Below are 18,604 nucleotides of genomic sequence, written 5' to 3'. Positions count from 1 at the left end.
ATGTACATGCACACCCGTTCTAATAAAGTGATGTAAAATATAGTGTTATTGCTATAGGGTAAAGTGGAAAAGTTATGGTGGGGCATCAAGTTGTAAAGGTCAATCTCAAACGCCGATGATATGCAAGAGAAACTCGGGGAAAAAGGGAGAAGAGAACGAAAGAAGAAGGAGCGCTCTAGTTTCTATCCAACCTGCGTCTCAAGTTTCTCGTGCGCTTCATCAGCTTCTTGTACTTGTGCTTCTTCATCTTCAACTTGCGCTGTCTCTTGACAGAAATGGCGTGCATTTCTCCCTTGCTGTTCTCGCCTTCCAAGATGGAGATGTCGCTTCTATGTTGTTCGAGCTCTTTCTCCATAAAGTTCAGCTCGCGGTTTCGCAGGCGATCCTTGAATGGGGTGGTTGAGGTGGATGATGGGGCTTCTTTGATGGCAGCGGGCTCTGGAGGGGTGGCCGAGGCAGTGTAGAAGGTGACGCCGTCCGAACGCTTGTTCTCTGTGACGGTAATGGTGGTCTTGAAGTGTTTCTGGCTGACAGTGGGAGCAGGAGCAGCACGGACTTTGCGCTGTTGCTGCTCAATGTTGACAGGAGAAGGTGGCGGAGGGGCAGTGAAAGGCTTCAGCTGTGCAACCAAATCCTCGAGCGATCTTGAGCGAGGCACACCGTCGAGATGCTTGATATCTGAGTTGGATGCCGACTCTTGAATAATCTCCCAACCCAGATCCGAGTCTCTTTGTTGGCTCTCGATGTTGTTGATGGCGTTGGAGAGAGTAAAAATGACGTCCCCGTTTGTCTTCTGTTGTTTTGACTTGGGCTCAAAGATGGTGTTGAAGGCTGTCATGTCGGCAGCGGGCGGAATGGCAGAGCCCAGGCTGAGTGGGCGGTGGAGACTGAAGAATGACGAGAGGGTGATATCTGCAAGCAAAGGTCAGAGGGGTTTTCCGATCTTCCTTCATGGTTCAATACACACCCTGAGGGAGGATGTGCTCGGTCGAAGGCACGCTAGGCAGGTTGGCGAAAGTCTCATCTTTTGCGGCCTTCAGGTTGCGACTGGCCGAGTTTGACTTGTGATTGGTAGAAGAGCGCGACTTTGCCGGGCGCGAGGAAGGTAAATCTGGCTTGGTCGCAGCAGCAGGCTGGCGAGAGCGGTTCGAATCACCGTTGGGCGGGCATGAAGCCTTGCTTGACGAGAGTCGGCGTTGGCGCGAAAGAAGAGTTGGGCAAGCGGCTGACGAGACGCGGTTGGCGACTGCGCAAGTGGATGTAGAGATGCTGGCCGACTGGGAGCCGACACGGGCGGCGCGACCCAGCTGCGACGAGAACATGGTGGCAGTTGTGTGAATAACCGGTATACAGCAGCAGCGAGCTTGAGTGTGATAAGGCCCTGCGACGCAACTTGTCACAGCTGCAAACAAAGCAAACACGCCCAAATCCGTCCATGTCTTGACCGCTCCTCCTCCGTTTCCGCACCTTATCACCATGACCACCTGACGTGCCTGCCTGTATTACCCGCGTCTCACACTGAATTCGTCCTTTCTCTGAACGGGTTATATCGTTAAATTGCATTAATCATAAAATAGTCATGTCCCTACACAGCCTTTTCTGTGTGCAACGCTACTGCTTTCTCGTCTCCGTCATGAAACGATTCATCAAAGCTCTCCGTCGACACCTTTGCTGATCCACACTTGTACCAAGGTCTCTGGAACAGCTCGTCCATGCGCTCCATTGGGATGCCCTTGGTCTCGGGAGCCCACAAGCCAAGAATAACAAGTCCACTAGCGCAGATGCAAGCCCAGAACGTGTATGCACCCCACTTGTCAAGCGCTTCTAACATCAGTGGTGTGACGCGAACTACTGCAAATTGGAAGAACCAATGTGCCGCCATCACTATAGCATAACACAGGGAGCGGACTCTTGTTGGGAACAACTCAGTGCCGTAAATGTACGGAACTGTGCACAGTCCGATCGACCAACCGATGGCATAGATGAACACACTTGCTACTGCTGCGTTCGAGGCTGACTGATTGGTGTCTGGGATGGCCCCGAAGTAGATGGCCATATAGATGTGTGTGGCACATTGCAGAGACAAGCCTGTCATGAAGCATCGTCTACGACCAAGCAAGTCGATCAGACCCCACGCAAAGATCATGGTGAATAACAGCTTGACGAGACCATAGGCTCCCGATGTTATCAGCGAAGTATTTGATCCCGTGATTCCTGCGTATTGGAAAATGTCCGAGATGTAGTAAGTGATGCCGTTACCGCCAGTCCACTGAGCGATGGTCTGCATAGCCAAGGCAAGCAGGAAACGGCTGCGAAGTGTTGGACTGTTGAAGACTTCGGTGGCAGTGGACTTCAACGAAGCGTTCTTCAACTCTGCAATTGTGGCACTGTCCATCTCGATACTAGCGTGCTCTGCCAGTAGCTCCGGGTTGTTGATCTCCATGCCTCTCAAGCGTGCAAGAGCTGCTACAGATTCTTCATGTCTTCCCTTCGAGGCTAACCACCGAGGGCTGTCAGGCATGAAGAACGAGCCGATGAAAGCAAGACCGACCGGAATCAGAGGAATCGACTGAACAAGACGGTACTGCATTCTGGTAGCGGCCAGGTGAAGGTTGGCTCCGTAGTTGACGAAGAAGCCTGTCAACAAATGTTAGTCAAACTTCGTTAAAACAGCACTGACAACATACCAAGAGAGAGGAACGACAATAACATAACCATGTAGATACTGACGATCATGCCTCGCGTCTTTGCAGGTGCGATCTCTGACAGGAAGAGTGGTGAGACAACAGTCAAAGCACCGGCTCCCAGTCCACTGAATATCCTGGAGAATAGAAGGAAGCCAAAGATGCCAGACGAGAAAACTTGCATGAGCAATCCACTTGCCCATACTAAGATGGAACATCGGAAGGACCAAAGTCTTCCGAGCTTGTCATTGCCAAAGAAGGCTATCAAGGCTCCAAAAGCAGCACCAAGCACTCCAAACGATGTGATGTTTGCAGTTCGATTGGCAAGGCCGGTCGGATCATGCTTCCAGTGTGCCTTGACGAGGTTGTAGTCCTGTTTGAAGGAAGGCAGAGTGACGCTGGCGCTGAAGCCTCCCTCATCGTAACCTTCGAATCGTGTCAACCTGAGTGACGGCAGATGTTCTGACTGTTTGCTTACCTTTGGGTATACCACCAGCAGCCAACACTAGAATGGCAAAGATGTAGAATGGCTGTATCTTCGAAGTCATGGCAGTTGACCTAGCTTTCTCAACCGTGCTTTACTAGTTCACGCCCGATGTCTGGAGGATTATGGGGAAGTCTTATATAACTGGCGAGGACGAGTCGTGCCTCCATGGGGTGGTGGACCACTCCGCTCAATCCAATTGTGTGGTTTATGGGGTCGTAGTGCCGTGGAGTCTTTTGGTGGCGTACAAAGCACGACCCGCCCTCGGTCAACTTCCGTGAGCGAATCCTCCTCGGACGTTAGCCGAACCTCAACCTCCCCTCGTTCCTTCCAAGACGATTTTCATACCTCATGTTGGCATGCCTGACTTGTGTCTCGCGCCAGTGCTGTCCGCTTGACATGAGGTCTCCACATAGCTGCTTCAGCATGTCTTATGCCTCACTTATAAGAAATGAGTGCCGTTTCTTCCGAAGGATGAGTATTAGTTCTATACATTGTCCCCCACTTGGTCCACTAGCATCATGAACTCAGTTGTTTCTACGGACTCTTCACATTCTAGCAACATGTTGATGCCTCTTGTCCGCTTTGCTCAGGCCTATCTGGCACCACAACCAAAAGTGGCTACCGCCATTCAAATCGATGTTGAGCCTACCGAAGAACTTGCGCGTGGTCAGTCGAGGCCAATGCTCACCGTTGCTCAGCGTATGCCAGTAGATTCATGGGACTCGCACATGCATGTCACAGATCCGGACTACCCATTAACAGAAGGAGCGGCGTATATTCCCTGTCTACATACCTTGGACGATGTTCGAAACTTTGAAGGGACAATTGGCATCCGCAACACAGTCTTTGTCCAACCTTCGATATATGGCAACGATAACTCATGTCTACTCGACGCTTTGCGAGTGGCTGGTCCTTCACACGGTCGTGGTGTGGTCGCCATAGACCCTGATATGCTGGACATTACTCAACTTCAGGAATGGCATAAGCTCGGCGTTCGTGGTGTCCGCCTCAACCTCAAATCGATCAATGCCACATACACAGAGAATTCCCTTACAACAATGCTTCAGAAGTATGCAGAGGCCATTCGAGGCTTCGGCTGGGTGCTCGAACTCTACATCGGCATGGAAGCAATGCCTATCCTGGAGAAGATCGTGCCCAGTCTCGGTGTCAGGATATCAATCGCACATTTTGGTGCACCCACATTGCCTAGTCCAGAGACCGCGAACTATCCACTCAACCCATACGATATTACCGGCTTCTCTTCACTGGTAAATCTAGTCCGAGCTGGTTCTACGTGGGTCAAACTATCTGCACCTTATCGATTTGACAAGGACACGCACTTCCGTGGTGTCGAAAGCATTGCTCGCGAATTGCTCAAGGTTGCTGGTGATCGCTGCATCTTTGCTTCCGATTGGCCTCACACGAGGCATGACGGTCTTGATATCAAACCTTTTGTTGAGACAGTCTTGGATTGGACAGACGAGGCCAACCTAACAAAGGAGGTGTTCAGTCTCAACGCGAAAGAGTTGTGGGATATTGACCAAAGGCGTGATAGTCAGGATCCACTGAAGTGTGATTGATACACGAGACAAACAGCATAGATGAGATAATATGAAACGCATATAGAGCATAGAAATTCACACTTGAACTATAGAACTTGTAAGCAATCAATCATATCAGTATCAAACTCGGTGAGGCACGCTGTCACCCCTGCTAATACCGGAAAACATACCAGTTCCCCTATCCTGATATTCCTACAACATGCTTCGGACAACTTCCGTCTCATGCCATAGATGCCAACGTTTCATCGCAAAGTGGATACAACGCAATCCCCCGCACTCCGTACCCGTCCCCACACTGGAGTCCGTGAGGGTGCAGATGATCATATACCGCTCGCTCGGCCAACTTCCGAAGAGTGGTTGGCGGTCAGATGCTACCCCAACAGAAGAAGCCTCGGGGATAGATTGGTATATATACACCAAAGTGGTTCCTTTCCACCGAGCAGCACCTCGGTCTGTATTCAGAAGAACCTCGGATCTCTGCAATGGACAAGAAACAATCCACCTCTACATTGACTAGTATCCTTGCGGGAGGACTAGCAGGAGCTAGTGAGACTGTAGTCACTGTAAGCCCTACCTCCCTCATATTACTTAAATCATTCTTAACATTCAATCCAACAGTACCCTGCTGAATTCGTCAAAACCCGCCGTCAACTCGAAGTCTCCCGCCTAGGACTAAAAACACCATCCTCACTTTCCATCCTCCGGTCTACAATCACAAACCATGGCATCAGCAATATCTACGCCGGTTGTCAAACCCTCGCTGCCTCCAATGCCATAAAATCCGGTGTACGGTTTTTCTCCTTCGAGACTTCAAAACGATACTTGGCTCGTCTATCCAACGGCACCAATACCACAATAGTAAACGTCACATCTGGGCTCTGTGCAGGAGTAACAGAAAGCGTCTTGGTCGTAACACCAGGAGAAAGTCTCAAGACCAGAGTAATCCACGATGCATCTTCAGGAGGAAATCTCGGTAAACAGTCTTTACCAAGGATTGTTTCAGAGGTAGTGAGGAGGGAAGGAGTGTTGAGTTTGTGGAAAGGATTGACGCCTGTACTTTGTAAACAAGCTACAAATTCGGCAGTGAGGTTCGCGACGTTCAATGCTATTAGAGATAGATTGAGGGCTGCTTGGCCGGAGAAGATGGCAGGGACGACGGCGACGTTGATGGCAGGGGCTGGAAGTGGTGTGTTGACTGTGTGAGTATTTCCAACACTGGCATGCATTTAAGAGATATTGACAAGGAAATAGGTATGCGAGCATGCCTTTCGACAATATCAAGACGAGGATGCAGAGTATAGGCAACAAGAACACTCGCATGACGAGTTGCGCTATTCACATGGCAAAGACGGAAGGTGTGAGGGTGTTTTGGAGAGCCACGACTCCTCGATTGGTCAGACTTACGCTGTCAAGCAGTATCACCTTCATGGTGTACGACTATGCAGTGGGTATTATGAACAGATTGACGGCGGATAGGAACCAGTTGCATGTTTCGAGTTCGAAGATCAAGCTATGAGCTATGAGATTTGCTATTATGAAATTCAAGGTCACGATTATACCCCGCTGAACTAGCTTCTTGGTAACAGAGTGAACGATGTGGAGACGTAAAGATCAGAAGCGGTCGGTATGACAAAAGATAGGACGAGATGCAGCGAGCTTGTGTGTTCATAAAGTTTTTTGTATCTATCTCTATCAATCGTGAACGCAGCAACGTCGAGTGTGCACCAGTCAGCTTACAGGACTTCCACCTTGCTCACAGCTTTGCAATCTGCGCGGCTCCCGGCATCTGCATCTGCGTCCCCTTTCCACTCAACCCCGTCTTGACCCGCACAGGTACTGGACTCGAAGTCCATACATCAGGATGATTCTTTCTCGCATCTTCAACCACAGCAACATATGCATCTCTCAATCTTTCAACATCGGCAAAGTCTACCTCTCTGCCGGCCCTAGCGTCCCAGTACAGCTCTTCAGTCTCAAACACCACTCTTCTCAACGCATCACGCTCCATGCGTAGGCGGTTTGGTAGTCCTTGGCCTTTCATCAGTGCCAACACCCCTGCCACGACTGTAGCGATAGCGCCTAGCGAAGCAACAGCCACATGATGACGATCGAGATTAGGCAGCGAGCCGAGTACGACAAAAACAGCCGAGATGCAGAGTTGAACGATCATGAGAAAGAAGATTGCAACATCGTACATGCGATAGTGACGTGATGCGCGACGCTCGGTCTTTAGAAGCTGGGCATAGAAGCCATGTGCAGATTCGAGGTGGCGAGGTGTTGTGTTGTTTGCCGTGGGAGCAGCCATTCCGAGCAGAGTATAGACATCTTGTTGAGAAAGAGGCTCGCTGTCTGCGTCTGTTTCATTGTTGTTTGGCGTTGGTTGAGGTGCGATGGGAATGGGATTTGGTTTTGAAGTGTCATTGTCAAAGTGACGGCGAGATGCAGCTGGATGCTTTGACAGTAGAGGATCAGTTTCTGTTGCGGCTTCTTCGTCCATGGCTTTTTCTTCGGAATTCTTGATGGGAGCGATTTGGTGTGGGAGATAAGAAGTGGAAAAGAAAAGCGGAAACATACCAATATAAGAGATGAGAAGGTCTGGCGCAGCCTGTTCAAGGAGTCACTCGAGATTGTGGGTGGATGATGAAGTTGAGCCTGATCAGAGTCATCGCCTCGTGATAGGCGGACACTGCCTCTCCAGGAGTGCAGGCTGGTCTGCAATTCTGTAGGCAACTCGTGCATGATGTTGTTTCTCCTTGGTCAGCTGTCGATGCAACACCCCTACTCTCGATTCTAGGCAGCTAGTTATCACAAGCCTTGACTCATCACCAACACAGACTCAACTTAGAACCATACAAGAAGGAAGTTTTTCACATAGTGTAGAGAAGAGTGAGAAAAGCTTTTATAGGCAAAGCTAAGACTTCACCGTCCTACGCTTACCTTGATGGGACTGCTCGAGGCTGACATACAGCTCTTCCCTCGTCTTTGTTGCTTCTTAATTATTCGGTCATGTGTCGTGATGAAGTCGCAAGCTGTGATTGGTCATGTGGACTCGAGCAGGCGCATGTTTATGCAGCGTGTGATCATCGCTAGAGCCACAGTATGTTCCGCCGTTTCAAGAAGGCATACAAGAACATTCGTGTGTACATTAAGAGGTTGGATGTTTAGATTGAGTGTGTTGCAGTAGGCTGGGTCTGTGTCGCGCTAGAGACGCGTCCCTTCACGTCACCCAAACCGAGCTCTTGCTCTTCCCCATCAATATCTTTCTTCAATCTTTGGGTTTGAATCAAGATTTGACCCGGACGATAAAGCACCTGAGGAACGTGAATTGCCATTGTAAAATGGTCCATGTGATACTAAGCTTTTTGACTGCCACCCTGAAAGCGAGAGAACACCCCAAATGACAAACAGCAAGACTAACCAGCAGTCCAGCCATGCCCACACCCAACTGTATAGCGAAAGTCCAAACCACTAGAACTCCTTCACACCAACGCTCATGTAAACTTTATAATGCAAAGCAACGTCACGCATTCAAGTCGAGATCAGAAGTCTCTGAACTCGACGAGCCAATACCCGATGATAGGCACGAAGGACATGCTACAGCCTCTCGTTATGGGCGGGCTGCTCATCATCACGGATGAGCATGCGCGCAACAGACCGTCTCGCAGCTTGATTGGAGAGCAACCTTGAACCACTAGGTGAGGTTGAACGTGATAGAGAAGGCGTCTCTACTCTACGCAACCGTCCGATTTGTGGCCTAGCGCTGGACGCATCGTCTGTGTTGCCAAAGTAGCGCATTGTTGAAGCAGCGACCTGGCGAGAGCGTTCACGAATGTCCGAGTCGAACTGAGAGGGACGACGTGGAGGTGCTTCGTCCCCGTTCTCGTCTCTGCTGTCGCCTTCATTATCTCCACCCTCTTCACTGGCACTGCTGTGGTGACGCATCCAACGAGCGTCTTCGGGCGACATGCGGCGAAGAAGCTGAATCTGAGCTCGACCCTCGGCAGTTTGCATGGCAAAATCATACAACAAAGCTTCGATAGCACGGCGATTGTAGTTACGGGACTCGTTTGCTGTAGAGCTGGAGTCCTCCGCCAACGCATCAGCTATTGTATCTTCTTGAGTATCTGTACGGGCAAATGAAGACGATGCCCCGTTCGAAGCGAAGCTAGAAGGCAGCGAGTCGTCGGGAGTGATGGTCGAGCCGATGATATGCCAGGCTTCCGTGATGGGAGAGGGACTGCGATTGCGATCGCCTAGACCATCTGCCGAAGATATTGGACGATGGGCAACGCTCAGGGGATGTGGTGATGCATGTGATGTGCGCAAGAGGACGATACGAGATGAAGCGACAGGCTCTGATGTGTCCAGAGGAGGAGATGGGAGGCTTGAAGAAACACCATTGCGTGATTGCGGACGGTCTCGCTCGAGAGGCGGAGGCAGAAAGCTGCTTGGTCGCGACCGTCGTCGACCTGAGTCGGATTGTTGTTGTGACGAGCTGTCGTCGTCGAGGTAGTATGCCAAATCAAAGTGACGGTCGCTGGAGATGTTTCGGCGAGGCGCTTCGGGCACAGGTGGTGGTTGGTTCACGCGATAGAAACTAGTTGGACGAGATGCACGCAGACGGCGAATGGGCGAGCGTGATAGGGCGGTGCTGTCGTTCTTAACTCGAGAGATGGCCGCTGGACTGTCACTGCTGCTGCTTCGTGTTTCCTCGGGATCGCGCCAGACTCTAGCAGGACTCGTCAGCAATCTGCTTGGTGGAACGCAGCTCGAATCTCATGATGAAGAAGCCCGCCTCCTCCATGTCTGACAGGCAATTGTGGAGACCATAGCAATACGCAAGCTATTCTGGACGACAAGCTCGACTGACAAAGCTAAGAGCAGAAGCATCTCATCAAGTTGTAGTGATCTAGCTTCGACTTATTTGCAGTATGGAAGCCGACAAAGATGCTTGTTGTCTGAAAATGCGGATTTGGGAGCTCACAACGAGGCACGAGCGAGCTTCAAGTGAAGCGCGTCCCAGCGCGTCGCCTTGATTGAGCCTCGAGATACGATTTCTAGCAGCACACTTACGGAAGACCCATGGTAACTTGTAACTTGGTCGCAAAGTTCGCGCGAATCTGGAGATACAATCTGATTCAATAAAAGATAGTGTGGCGTGTGTTGCGATGGAAAGGGACAATATGTTTGTGACGGGAGTGAGCTCCATCTCACTCCGCGTTCTGCTCGAGGGGTTCACGGCTGCGGCGCTAACTGTTTTCTCCGCCTTCCTTGGCGTCACATCTGACGTTCGCTAGACGCTTCTTCCAGAGGTTTAAATGTTCTTGAAGGCAGACATCCCCACGGTCGCTTTTCCATTTCCATCCACCAGCAGATTGTCTTCACATGATGATCCCAGGCCTGCATTGCCCAGGAAAGCCGGCTCCCAGTAGTAAAGACCAGCTCCGCCCTTGACACCAGCCACAATCTTTCCAACAGCCTCAATCCACTCCTCCTGTCCAGCCGACGAGAAGGGGATATAGGTGGCATCAGAAGGGAACTTGTACGCCGGCTTGCTGCATTTGGCAGGCCAGTTGGTCTCTGCAACAACCAATTGCTTGCCATACGTTGCTGCGAGTTGCTGTAGCGAGTACTTCAAGCTTCCAAGATATGCCTTCTCGTTGTAAAAGGGGTAGTAGCTAACACCCATCATGTCAAAGTCGGACGATTTTAGAGGTCCCTGACCAAGAATGTTCTTGTACCACCAGAGCTGGGTCCCAGAGTCCCAGCCATTGTCGAGGTGGATCATGATCTGCGGCTTCCTGGAGAGCTTGGAGTCCTTGATGGCAGAAGAAGCAGAATGAAGCAGGTCGGCAATGTTGTAGTAAGAGCTTGTACCTCCCAAAGGCCACAACAGACCAGCTCGGATCTCATTGCCGATCGATATAATGGCTGGGTTGATGCCTTCGGCTGCGTAGCGGTTGCATACTGCCAGCGTGTAGTTGTATACCGTCCATTTGAGTTGACCGATGGTGCTGTCATCCCACTTGGCAGGAGTCGTCTGATGCGACGGATCTGCCCAGGTATCCGAATAATGGAAATCAAGATAGACGCTCATGCCTTGGTTGACAACACGCTTGGACAGCTTGACATTATAGTCGAGGTTGTAGTTGCCGTCAGCAGGGTTGACCCAGACTCTTTGACGAACCGAGTTTGCTCCAGACTGCTTGAGAATGGCTAATCGTCTGGAATCAGCTCAAAAACCATCATTTTATGATGCATCTTGGACATACATTCAAGCGGTTGAGTGACTCCGGCACTCGTCTTGAAGGTCTTTCCCTGGTTCTCTAGCATGATGAGAGAGCTGATGTCAGCTCCTTTGTAGGTGAGTGCGCCATAAGCGACATTTGACAAGACTGCCGCAACAGCAAGGAGAGTCGATCGCAACATGATGCCTGCGGGATGGATCAACAAAGGTGAGAAAGGACCAAAACGAAAGGATAATTCACCACCTTATACCTTCTTGCTGAACGCTAGAGGTCATGCTTTGCGACTGCGTGATATCCTTAATATAAAGAGAAGCGACACTTGCTTGCTTGAGACAATCGGCTAAATCATCGTCTATAAGTATCGAGCCCTAAACCGACATCCTCAAAGCTTACTCTCCACTCTCCCGCGTTCCTCACGTCGAAAGCAGTTTTGTGGTCATTAGCTTGAAATGTCCTGAGTACATAAGTCCTACCTCTTCTATGGGTACTTGCTAAAAGTTTTGAACAAAGTTGACACTGAGGTATCCTGCCTACAAGACATGATGGCCATCGTAGAAGAAGAAGAGTAACGAGCTCAATATAGCACTTAGTTCTGCCTATTGGTGGAAGTCTGCAGTGGCTCGCGGGTGTGGCTCTGTCGATCCGGGGCACAACGTTTCAAGCGTCGACCTCGCTTGCAGCACGTTCTCCAACTGTCTCATATAGAGTTGTCTTGAGATTTCTGATCTATCGAAGGTCTAGGTGAGATTGTCTCGTGCATTGTTCAGATACAATAGACATTTGGAGCAAGGAAAGTAGTCGTAGTTGTCAAAGACTTGTTCATCAATTCATTCTAAAAAGTGGTATATGTACAACAAAAACAGACATTTTTCAACTCCTCAGCACTAAAGGCAAAGGCATTTACTCAATCTTGATGCCGACCTTGCCAAAGTGCTTCTGGTCCCACTGGAATTGGTAAGCCTCCTTGAGCTGATCGAGAGTGAAGATCTTCTCGTCGATAACAGGCTTGATGTTGTTGGCCTCAATGGCAGCGTTCATCTCCTCGAACTGCTGTCTGCTGCCGACGTAGATACCACGGACAGTGCAGATGTTGACGAGGGCATCGAGAAGACTGGGCTGCTTGTCATTGGTGCCGCCGATGAAACCAATGATGGAGATGACACCCTCGAGGCAGATGGCCTTGAGAGATTGCTGCAGAGTGTTGGGGCCACCGACCTCGATGATGTGGTTGACACCGACACCGCCGGTGATCTTCTTTGCGGTCTCACCCCAGTTGGGGTCCTCGCGGTAGTTGATAACGTGGTCGGCACCGAGAGCCTTGAGCTTCTCGCCCTTCTCCTTGGAAGAAGTGGTGGCGATGACACGGGCACCAGCAGCCTTGGCGAACTGGACGGCGAAGATAGAAACACCACCGGTACCCTGAGTAAGGACCCAGTTACCAGGGGTCAGTCTCTTGCCCTCAAGACCGTAGAGACCGTTCCAGGCAGTGAGACCAGCACAGGTCAGAGAAGCACCCTCGATGAAGTTAAGGTTGCTAGGAAGAGGGACAAGACCTTGCTCGTCGTAAACACCGTACTGCTGGAGAGATCCATCGATGACACCACCAGTTCCGGTAGCGATGGACTTGTTGTCAAGAGGACCTGCAAGGTGGCCCTGGTTGAATTGGGTAACGACCTTGTCACCAACCTTGAAGCGCTGCACCTTCTTGCCGACGGCCTCGACAACACCAGCACCGTCAGATCCGGGGACAACGTTGTCCTCCTGAGGGAAAGGGTAGCCACCAGCAGCAATGATCAAATCACGGTAGTTGAGCGAAGCACCGTGGACTGTAGATTCAATTAGTGCTGTGTTATATTTGCTTTATCGCAGTAAGACTTACACTTGACAAGAACATCCTTGTCACCAACCTCAGGGACAGGAGCTTCCTTGTTGAACTTCAAGTTGTCGAAAGATCCAGTACCCTGGACTCTCCACTGCTTTTGGGTTGAAGGTGCCATCGTGATGTTTGTGTGAGATTGGATGAGATTGCAGGTATGAGTATTGGTTAGGAATGTCAAATAAGAATGAGGAGCGAAAGTTCAATTGACAGGCACGATCGTAACTCTTTATATATCAATTGACGTGATCAATGAGGAAAATTGTAGAACACCATGACGTTCATAGCTTGCGCGGGGTGGAAACGTTAAGGCTTCTAGAACCGAGACTGGTTTGTAATCGTCGCTCCAAGTTCGGAGGACTCGAGAAGGGGGCCTTGATTACGAGCGCAAGAGGGATCACCTTTCATCTGCCGATAATGTTCGAAAAGCACCTTGATGATTGGCTATGCGCTGAACCAGGCGTATATGCAGCGTAGCGAGATGCGATGATAACGAGGTAGCAGTAAACTAGGGTTGTGGACGTGAACTGAGAGCAGATGTCAAAAAAGCTGACAGCAACTTTAACCGAAAAGCTTTCTCTCCGATGGACCGCACGTGTCGACCACTTCTACACATAACGGTTGCTAGGGGCCTGTTTGTTCACTGCGCCGAGATAACAGTCTTCTGAGAATGATTCTCGATTTCTAAGCATGTCTAGCAACTTCTCGACAGATGCCGGATCAAGCAAGGATATGATGAGGCCTAGCAAATTTCCTCCAGATTGGCCATAGCTTTCAGCGCTTCAGATCGCCAGCAACAACATTTCTTTTCAAGCAACCATCAATAGCCATGCTTACCTTCCTCAAGATCTTCTCTCCACCGAACAGAGCGCCAAAAAGTCTTAGCCTCTCGGTTTCGTCCATCATGACAAATGCGGGTAGACCGTAGAATTGCTTGGTCGAAGGGGTAGGCATAGGAATGGGTGCCTTCAGTTTGTTCAAAATTGCTTGAGCCGCAAATGCGTCCATGCCTGCTTTTCTGAGAAATAGCTCCCATGTGGTTTCATCTTGGATCAGATGTACTTCCGAATCATCGAGACCATATCGGATCATACTTGCAACGATCCAAGTCGCTAATGCAAGCTCGTCTCCAGGGATGTACATGACCTGGATATCATGACTTTGTGCTGCGCAGAAGTTGATGAGAGACACGAGTTCGCCAGACTCGCGGTTGTCCAATGGACGTTGTTGGTCGCTACTCTGATCTTCATGCACCATAATTATCAGGCGCTCATATCGACGCGCAAGTTGTACAATGCGTTCACGTATTACATTACGAACGACTTCGCCTGGCAAGCTTTTTTGCATGACTTTCTGCAAAGTAGTCAACATAATGCCGTGTCCAGGTGCGATGATAACATCCGCTTCGTCAGCTTCCGATGTCTGGGATGACAGACCACGTAGCATACGAGGTGACGTAAAGTCGCGTTCGATGTATTCACTCATGGCGTTGAGACGCTCAATCTCTTTCACTAGTTTTCGCCTCTCGAACATAGTTGACGATAACACGAAAGTTCGGGGCGGTACAGGTGTAGGCAAGGATGGGCGATGTATCGGCAAGCAGCTTGTAGCTTCTTTGAGATCGTCATGTCTTTCAACATGAGTATGGGGGCTATGGGTAGGCTTCTCGACATTCTTCAGTACAGCCTCAGTTTGAAGATCTGGTTTCTCTACGCACGTCTTCTTGCCAGTATAGGTTTGCATGAAGCGGTCCAGAGAATTGCTCACAGAGAACGTGCTAGGCGCTAGAGACTGTGTTGCTTTTGGATTCTCATGAGGCTTTGCAGAATCCTCATGAGTCTCATACGTCTTTGTTGGGGAGAAGAAGGGTAATCGAGTCTGCAAAGGCGCTGCGGACTTACGGCCCTCACTCTTGCTGGGCGCATTGATGTCCATTGCACTGCCCATCAGGTTGAGGTTCTTCAGAGCTACTGACATGTCCAGAGCCTTGATCTCTTCATCGTCGTCTTCGCAGGGGTCCAGGGTTCTCAGGCCTTCTAGTTTCCATCCGGATGTTGTGTCCTCGGGCTTCTCAGGGTTAAAGTCGCTCAGATAATCACATTCAATTTCTTCTTCGGGCAGATCATCCAAGTGCAAGTCGAAAGGCCGCCAACACGACATGGTGCCATCGATTCTGCCAACGTGAGGCCAGTGTTCACATGGTCTGATGGTTTCCCGCTTCAGCATGGATATCAGTTGCTGCTGAGCCTCCAGTTCTGTTTGACAGCCCAGTTGTTTGCGAGCAAAGGCCTTCCATGGAGGTAGAGGACCGCTCTCGTCAATGACGGGGACCTCTACTCTCAGAATCGAGTCCGCTTGCGACAACTGTTCCCCGTCGATAGCAAGTAGTGCAGACTTTGCACCAGGCTCGATGACTTGCTCGAGGAAATCCTGTACATCATCTGTGCCATTTGAATCCTCTAATGGGAACGGTCTGGCGTATTCAGGTATGCTAATGCATAGCTCGTCTGAAAAGGTGACCATCTTCAGTTTCTTCATTGGCGACGACTCAAGGACTGGTGACAGTGGTACTTCGACCTTGTAATCATCAGGTCGTCTACGTTTTAGTGGTGAGCGTGAGTAGTACTCGTCGGGAGCCTCAATGCCGAGCGCCGATATATCTGAGAGCCCGTCCAGGGAGAATTCATCGTCGACGTCCATGCTATCCTCGATCCTCTTTATCTCAGCTGGGACGGGATCAATGGGACTGGTCGCCAAAGGTATACGGCTGACAGGCGAATCTGGTACGCTGAATTGGAAGGGCGATGAACACGGCAAGAGTGGTGATGTGTGTCTTGCCTCCTCGTACTCCTTTCGTGTCTAGTCTTGTCAGATTTCGTCTTATCGAGAGAACACAAAACTCGCCTTCTTGTATGGTGGCACATCGAGGTCTTGCATCTCGAGCTCGTCGGGAAACGAGATGCATTGCTGCAAAAAGAGTATGTCGTTCTTGCCAAGTTGGAGTTTTTCTTGTTTGATTTGCTCCATTAGTGTTTCTGGCAGCTTGGAATCTGGCCAATGCAACGCTGCTCCTTCGTCATCTTGCCAAAAAGCCTCAGGTGGTATTTCTGGCGTATCTTTGCGTTGTCTTGAGTGTCGTGCTCGCATGAACCTTCGCTGCTCAAGCTCAGGGTCTGTCGGCAAAAGTAGCGGCTCGACTTTGTATTCAGTAGATCTACTTTTCCGTCGTGTGATTCCAGTAGATGGCACTTCCTCTACTGACGTGATCTGTCTGAGGAATAAAGCACTCTGGTGATCAATGGTCCATTTTTCGTCGAGATCGAGTTCTGTTGGAAGCTCAAATTCAGGGCGCTGAGCGAGTTCGAGATCCGGGTCTTCCCATTGCGGGATGGAGTGAAGAACGTCATGAGATAGAGGGTAGACAGAGGTGTAGTCCTTGCTCAGGCCGTGATATCTTGCGTAGTCGATGACTGAGATTTCTCCGTCGCCGACATGAGATAAGGTGTCACTAGTCTCGTCCATCATATCAGCGTATTCGGACTTCATGATAGTTGACGACGAGTCCATTGAATGTAAGATAGAGAACGATGTGCTGGAACCTTGTCAGGACGAGGCCGGGGAAGAAGATCTGTTGAAGCGCCGCAGTGCAAACGTGACGAGGAGGGAAGGTGCGATTGAAGCTACGAAAACCACGCGATTCAGCTCCTTCCTCGAAGGCAGCACCTAGACACCTGACGGCTCATTCTTTTCTCAGATGGCAAGAATTACTATGGCGACGCTGGCGAATCGAACCAACTAGTTTATTTCAATTGATATCGATCAGCGCTTGTATTGACTCGTACAAAAAAGAAAGCCTCGCTCACAAAGGCTAAGCAAGAATAAAAGATGTGAGGCTACACAAAAGGGGTATGACTACGTAGAGGCATCGAAATCAGGACGAACGCTAACGAAAACCAGGGTGACTTCTCACAGCGCAACATCATCGAACTCGCTCGGTGCTTTGCTTGATGGCTCCTCATCATGAGGTATACCGATAGCCTTGAGGTTGTTGACAGCAGTGGTTTCTGTAGACGCTCCATCTTGTTCTGCAGTAGCCTCCGGAACGGGAGAAGGTTCTTCAGCTGGTGCGGAGTTTATTGGCTCCTTGGTCACTGGCTCCGCAGGTTGATCTTCTACGCTGCTTGGAAGGTTTCGGAAAGGAAGATCAGAGATAGGCTTTTGTTGGACAGCATTAGACTGGGAGTCAGACTGTTCAGGTTCGGGCACAGGTTCTTCCTTGGGTGGTGTAGGAGGCGTGGTATCGGCAGAGTCATCCTTTGGTGGAGGTGCAGGAACCGAGTTAGGCTGAGAAGTAGGCATCTCTGGATTCTGGATTTGTTCGGGGGTAGGTGGTGTGTGTTCGATGCGCGGACTCGAGAGTGGTGGGTGAACTCTGAGTTGTTGTTGCTGAAGTTGGAGGTGTTGTTGCGAGGGCTGTGGCTGGAGGTTTGCTTGTGATTGCGTCGAAGGGCGTCGTGAGTCTTGGTTGACCTGGGGAGAAGGCAAGGGTTGGCTAGTAGGACCAATGTTCCGTAGCTTGGGGTCCGCATCGAGGTAGTAAGCGCGGACACCAACTATGCGCCCTTCGCGCTCGCAACCCTTCAGCCAGTCAGGAACAACGACGGGCACGTTCATGTCACCAGCCTTCTCCCATGCTTGACCACGACCTTCTGTACAAACGAAGTGAGTCGTGTCAATACGCAAGGTATCAATCATTTTTGCGCCGATGCGATCAACGGTGGCTTGCAGGTCGTCGCGCAATTGCTGAGGCATGATGCCAGGAGTGATGGTGATACCAGTCAGATCGGTCATCTTGTGAGTGCGGACAGTCAGGCGTTCGCTGGTGTATGTGCCGGCTGAAGTGCGCAGGACAAGGTGGAAGGTGTATTCGGTGTCGACAGCCAGGCCTGAGATCTTTGTGCTCAGCTTGTCGCGGGGGATGTTGCCAGCCTTGCTGCCATTGCGGTACAGGCTCAGACTACGCAACTCTGCTGTTGCCAATTGGACAGGATCCCATTCAAGTACGACCGAGGTTTGTGTGGCATTGCGACAGCGCAGAACGGGAGCAGAGGGAGAGTGGATGCCGAAGGTCGAGTAGATGTCTTCTTGGAGGGCTTCGAACTTTTGAACAGCCTTCTCTTCAGCTGTCTCGTTGCGTGCTACGTTGATGTCGACGATTGAGCCGGATGTGATGTCGGCGGGCAGCAGGATGGATGGAAACTCAATCTGTTGTGCGCATTAGTTAGTCGTTGGTCGAAGTCTCCTTTTAGGCCAGGACTATGTGCCCGTACCAATCGCTTATCCTCGGTGAGCAGGACGGCCACACCGGCGTCGACTTTGCCCACGGTCAATGACACGAGCATCTTTTGGTTACGTTGATTGTCGTCGACCGTCTGCTGCTCTATACCCGCGTGTTGATGTTTCGCTGGCCTTGAGCTGGAGAGAGGTCCAAGCGCGTTCCTTGGACCGCGTCGTCATCAGCTGCGCCGCATCTACGAGAGAGTCACGACCATCAACTTTACTCTCAACAACACGAGCATGGTCAACCATGATTTCCACCCCTTCCCGCGCCTACCCCTCGAACTTCGCGAAGAAATATGGCGCCTCTGCCTGCCGTATCGTGTGTACGAAATAGATCATCCTTGCGAAAGTATAGTCTACCGTGTCGACACGCTGGAAGAAGACAATATTCCCTGTCGGCTCTATCC

General features: G+C 50.5%; 10 protein-coding genes across 10 annotated transcripts; 2 read left to right on the top strand and 8 right to left on the bottom strand.

The window, feature by feature from the left end:
• Positions 1-175: 175 nt before the first annotated feature.
• M437DRAFT_58609 (uncharacterized protein) lies at positions 176-1,322 on the bottom strand (the record flags this gene model as incomplete). Its single annotated transcript, XM_041023424.1, has 2 exons — positions 176-912; positions 968-1,322. 2 exons carry the CDS (start codon positions 1,320-1,322, stop codon positions 176-178), a joined length of 1,092 nt encoding a protein of 363 aa, XP_040875815.1.
• Positions 1,323-1,585: 263 nt separating this feature from the next.
• On the bottom strand, positions 1,586-3,232 carry M437DRAFT_78802 (general substrate transporter; the record flags this gene model as incomplete). Its single annotated transcript, XM_041027056.1, has 3 exons — positions 1,586-2,637; positions 2,688-3,110; positions 3,163-3,232. The coding sequence occupies 3 exons, from the start codon at positions 3,230-3,232 to the stop codon at positions 1,586-1,588; spliced, it is 1,545 nt and encodes a 514-aa protein (XP_040875814.1).
• A 619-nt stretch (positions 3,233-3,851) lies between these two features.
• M437DRAFT_58725 (amidohydrolase 2) lies at positions 3,852-4,751 on the top strand (the record flags this gene model as incomplete). Its single annotated transcript, XM_041023442.1, has 1 exon — positions 3,852-4,751. The coding sequence occupies one exon, from the start codon at positions 3,852-3,854 to the stop codon at positions 4,749-4,751; it is 900 nt and encodes a 299-aa protein (XP_040875813.1).
• A 464-nt stretch (positions 4,752-5,215) lies between these two features.
• Positions 5,216-6,249, top strand: M437DRAFT_69713 (citrate transport protein; the record flags this gene model as incomplete). Its single annotated transcript, XM_041025327.1, has 3 exons — positions 5,216-5,296; positions 5,352-5,932; positions 5,985-6,249. The coding sequence occupies 3 exons, from the start codon at positions 5,216-5,218 to the stop codon at positions 6,247-6,249; spliced, it is 927 nt and encodes a 308-aa protein (XP_040875812.1).
• Positions 6,250-6,486: 237 nt separating this feature from the next.
• On the bottom strand, positions 6,487-7,230 carry M437DRAFT_78799 (uncharacterized protein; the record flags this gene model as incomplete). The annotated part of the gene is made up of 1 exon (XM_041027055.1): positions 6,487-7,230. One exon carries the CDS (start codon positions 7,228-7,230, stop codon positions 6,487-6,489), a length of 744 nt encoding a protein of 247 aa, XP_040875811.1.
• Positions 7,231-8,327: 1,097 nt separating this feature from the next.
• On the bottom strand, positions 8,328-9,623 carry M437DRAFT_78798 (uncharacterized protein; the record flags this gene model as incomplete). The annotated part of the gene is made up of 2 exons (XM_041027054.1): positions 8,328-9,462; positions 9,604-9,623. 2 exons carry the CDS (start codon positions 9,621-9,623, stop codon positions 8,328-8,330), a joined length of 1,155 nt encoding a protein of 384 aa, XP_040875810.1.
• A 424-nt stretch (positions 9,624-10,047) lies between these two features.
• On the bottom strand, positions 10,048-11,162 carry M437DRAFT_88322 (glycosyl hydrolase 53; the record flags this gene model as incomplete). The annotated part of the gene is made up of 2 exons (XM_041028797.1): positions 10,048-10,949; positions 11,006-11,162. 2 exons carry the CDS (start codon positions 11,160-11,162, stop codon positions 10,048-10,050), a joined length of 1,059 nt encoding a protein of 352 aa, XP_040875809.1.
• A 719-nt stretch (positions 11,163-11,881) lies between these two features.
• M437DRAFT_88321 (NAD(P)-binding protein) lies at positions 11,882-12,978 on the bottom strand (the record flags this gene model as incomplete). Its single annotated transcript, XM_041028796.1, has 2 exons — positions 11,882-12,807; positions 12,861-12,978. The coding sequence occupies 2 exons, from the start codon at positions 12,976-12,978 to the stop codon at positions 11,882-11,884; spliced, it is 1,044 nt and encodes a 347-aa protein (XP_040875808.1).
• Positions 12,979-13,631: 653 nt separating this feature from the next.
• On the bottom strand, positions 13,632-16,424 carry M437DRAFT_58727 (uncharacterized protein; the record flags this gene model as incomplete). The annotated part of the gene is made up of 2 exons (XM_041023443.1): positions 13,632-15,707; positions 15,753-16,424. 2 exons carry the CDS (start codon positions 16,422-16,424, stop codon positions 13,632-13,634), a joined length of 2,748 nt encoding a protein of 915 aa, XP_040875807.1.
• Positions 16,425-17,171: 747 nt separating this feature from the next.
• M437DRAFT_12785 (uncharacterized protein) lies at positions 17,172-18,259 on the bottom strand (the record flags this gene model as incomplete). Its single annotated transcript, XM_041018679.1, has 3 exons — positions 17,172-17,303; positions 17,388-18,122; positions 18,188-18,259. Coding segments are annotated over 3 exons (939 nt in total), but the record flags the coding sequence as incomplete, so codon positions are not given.
• Positions 18,260-18,604: the final 345 nt, after the last annotated feature.

This window comes from Aureobasidium melanogenum (assembly GCF_000721775.1).
Source record: "Aureobasidium melanogenum CBS 110374 unplaced genomic scaffold scaffold_29, whole genome shotgun sequence".
Taxonomy (NCBI): Eukaryota; Fungi; Ascomycota; class Dothideomycetes; order Dothideales; family Saccotheciaceae; genus Aureobasidium; species Aureobasidium melanogenum.
Note: the sequence above shows the minus strand (reverse complement) of the source record. Positions and strands in the feature narration are given on the sequence as shown.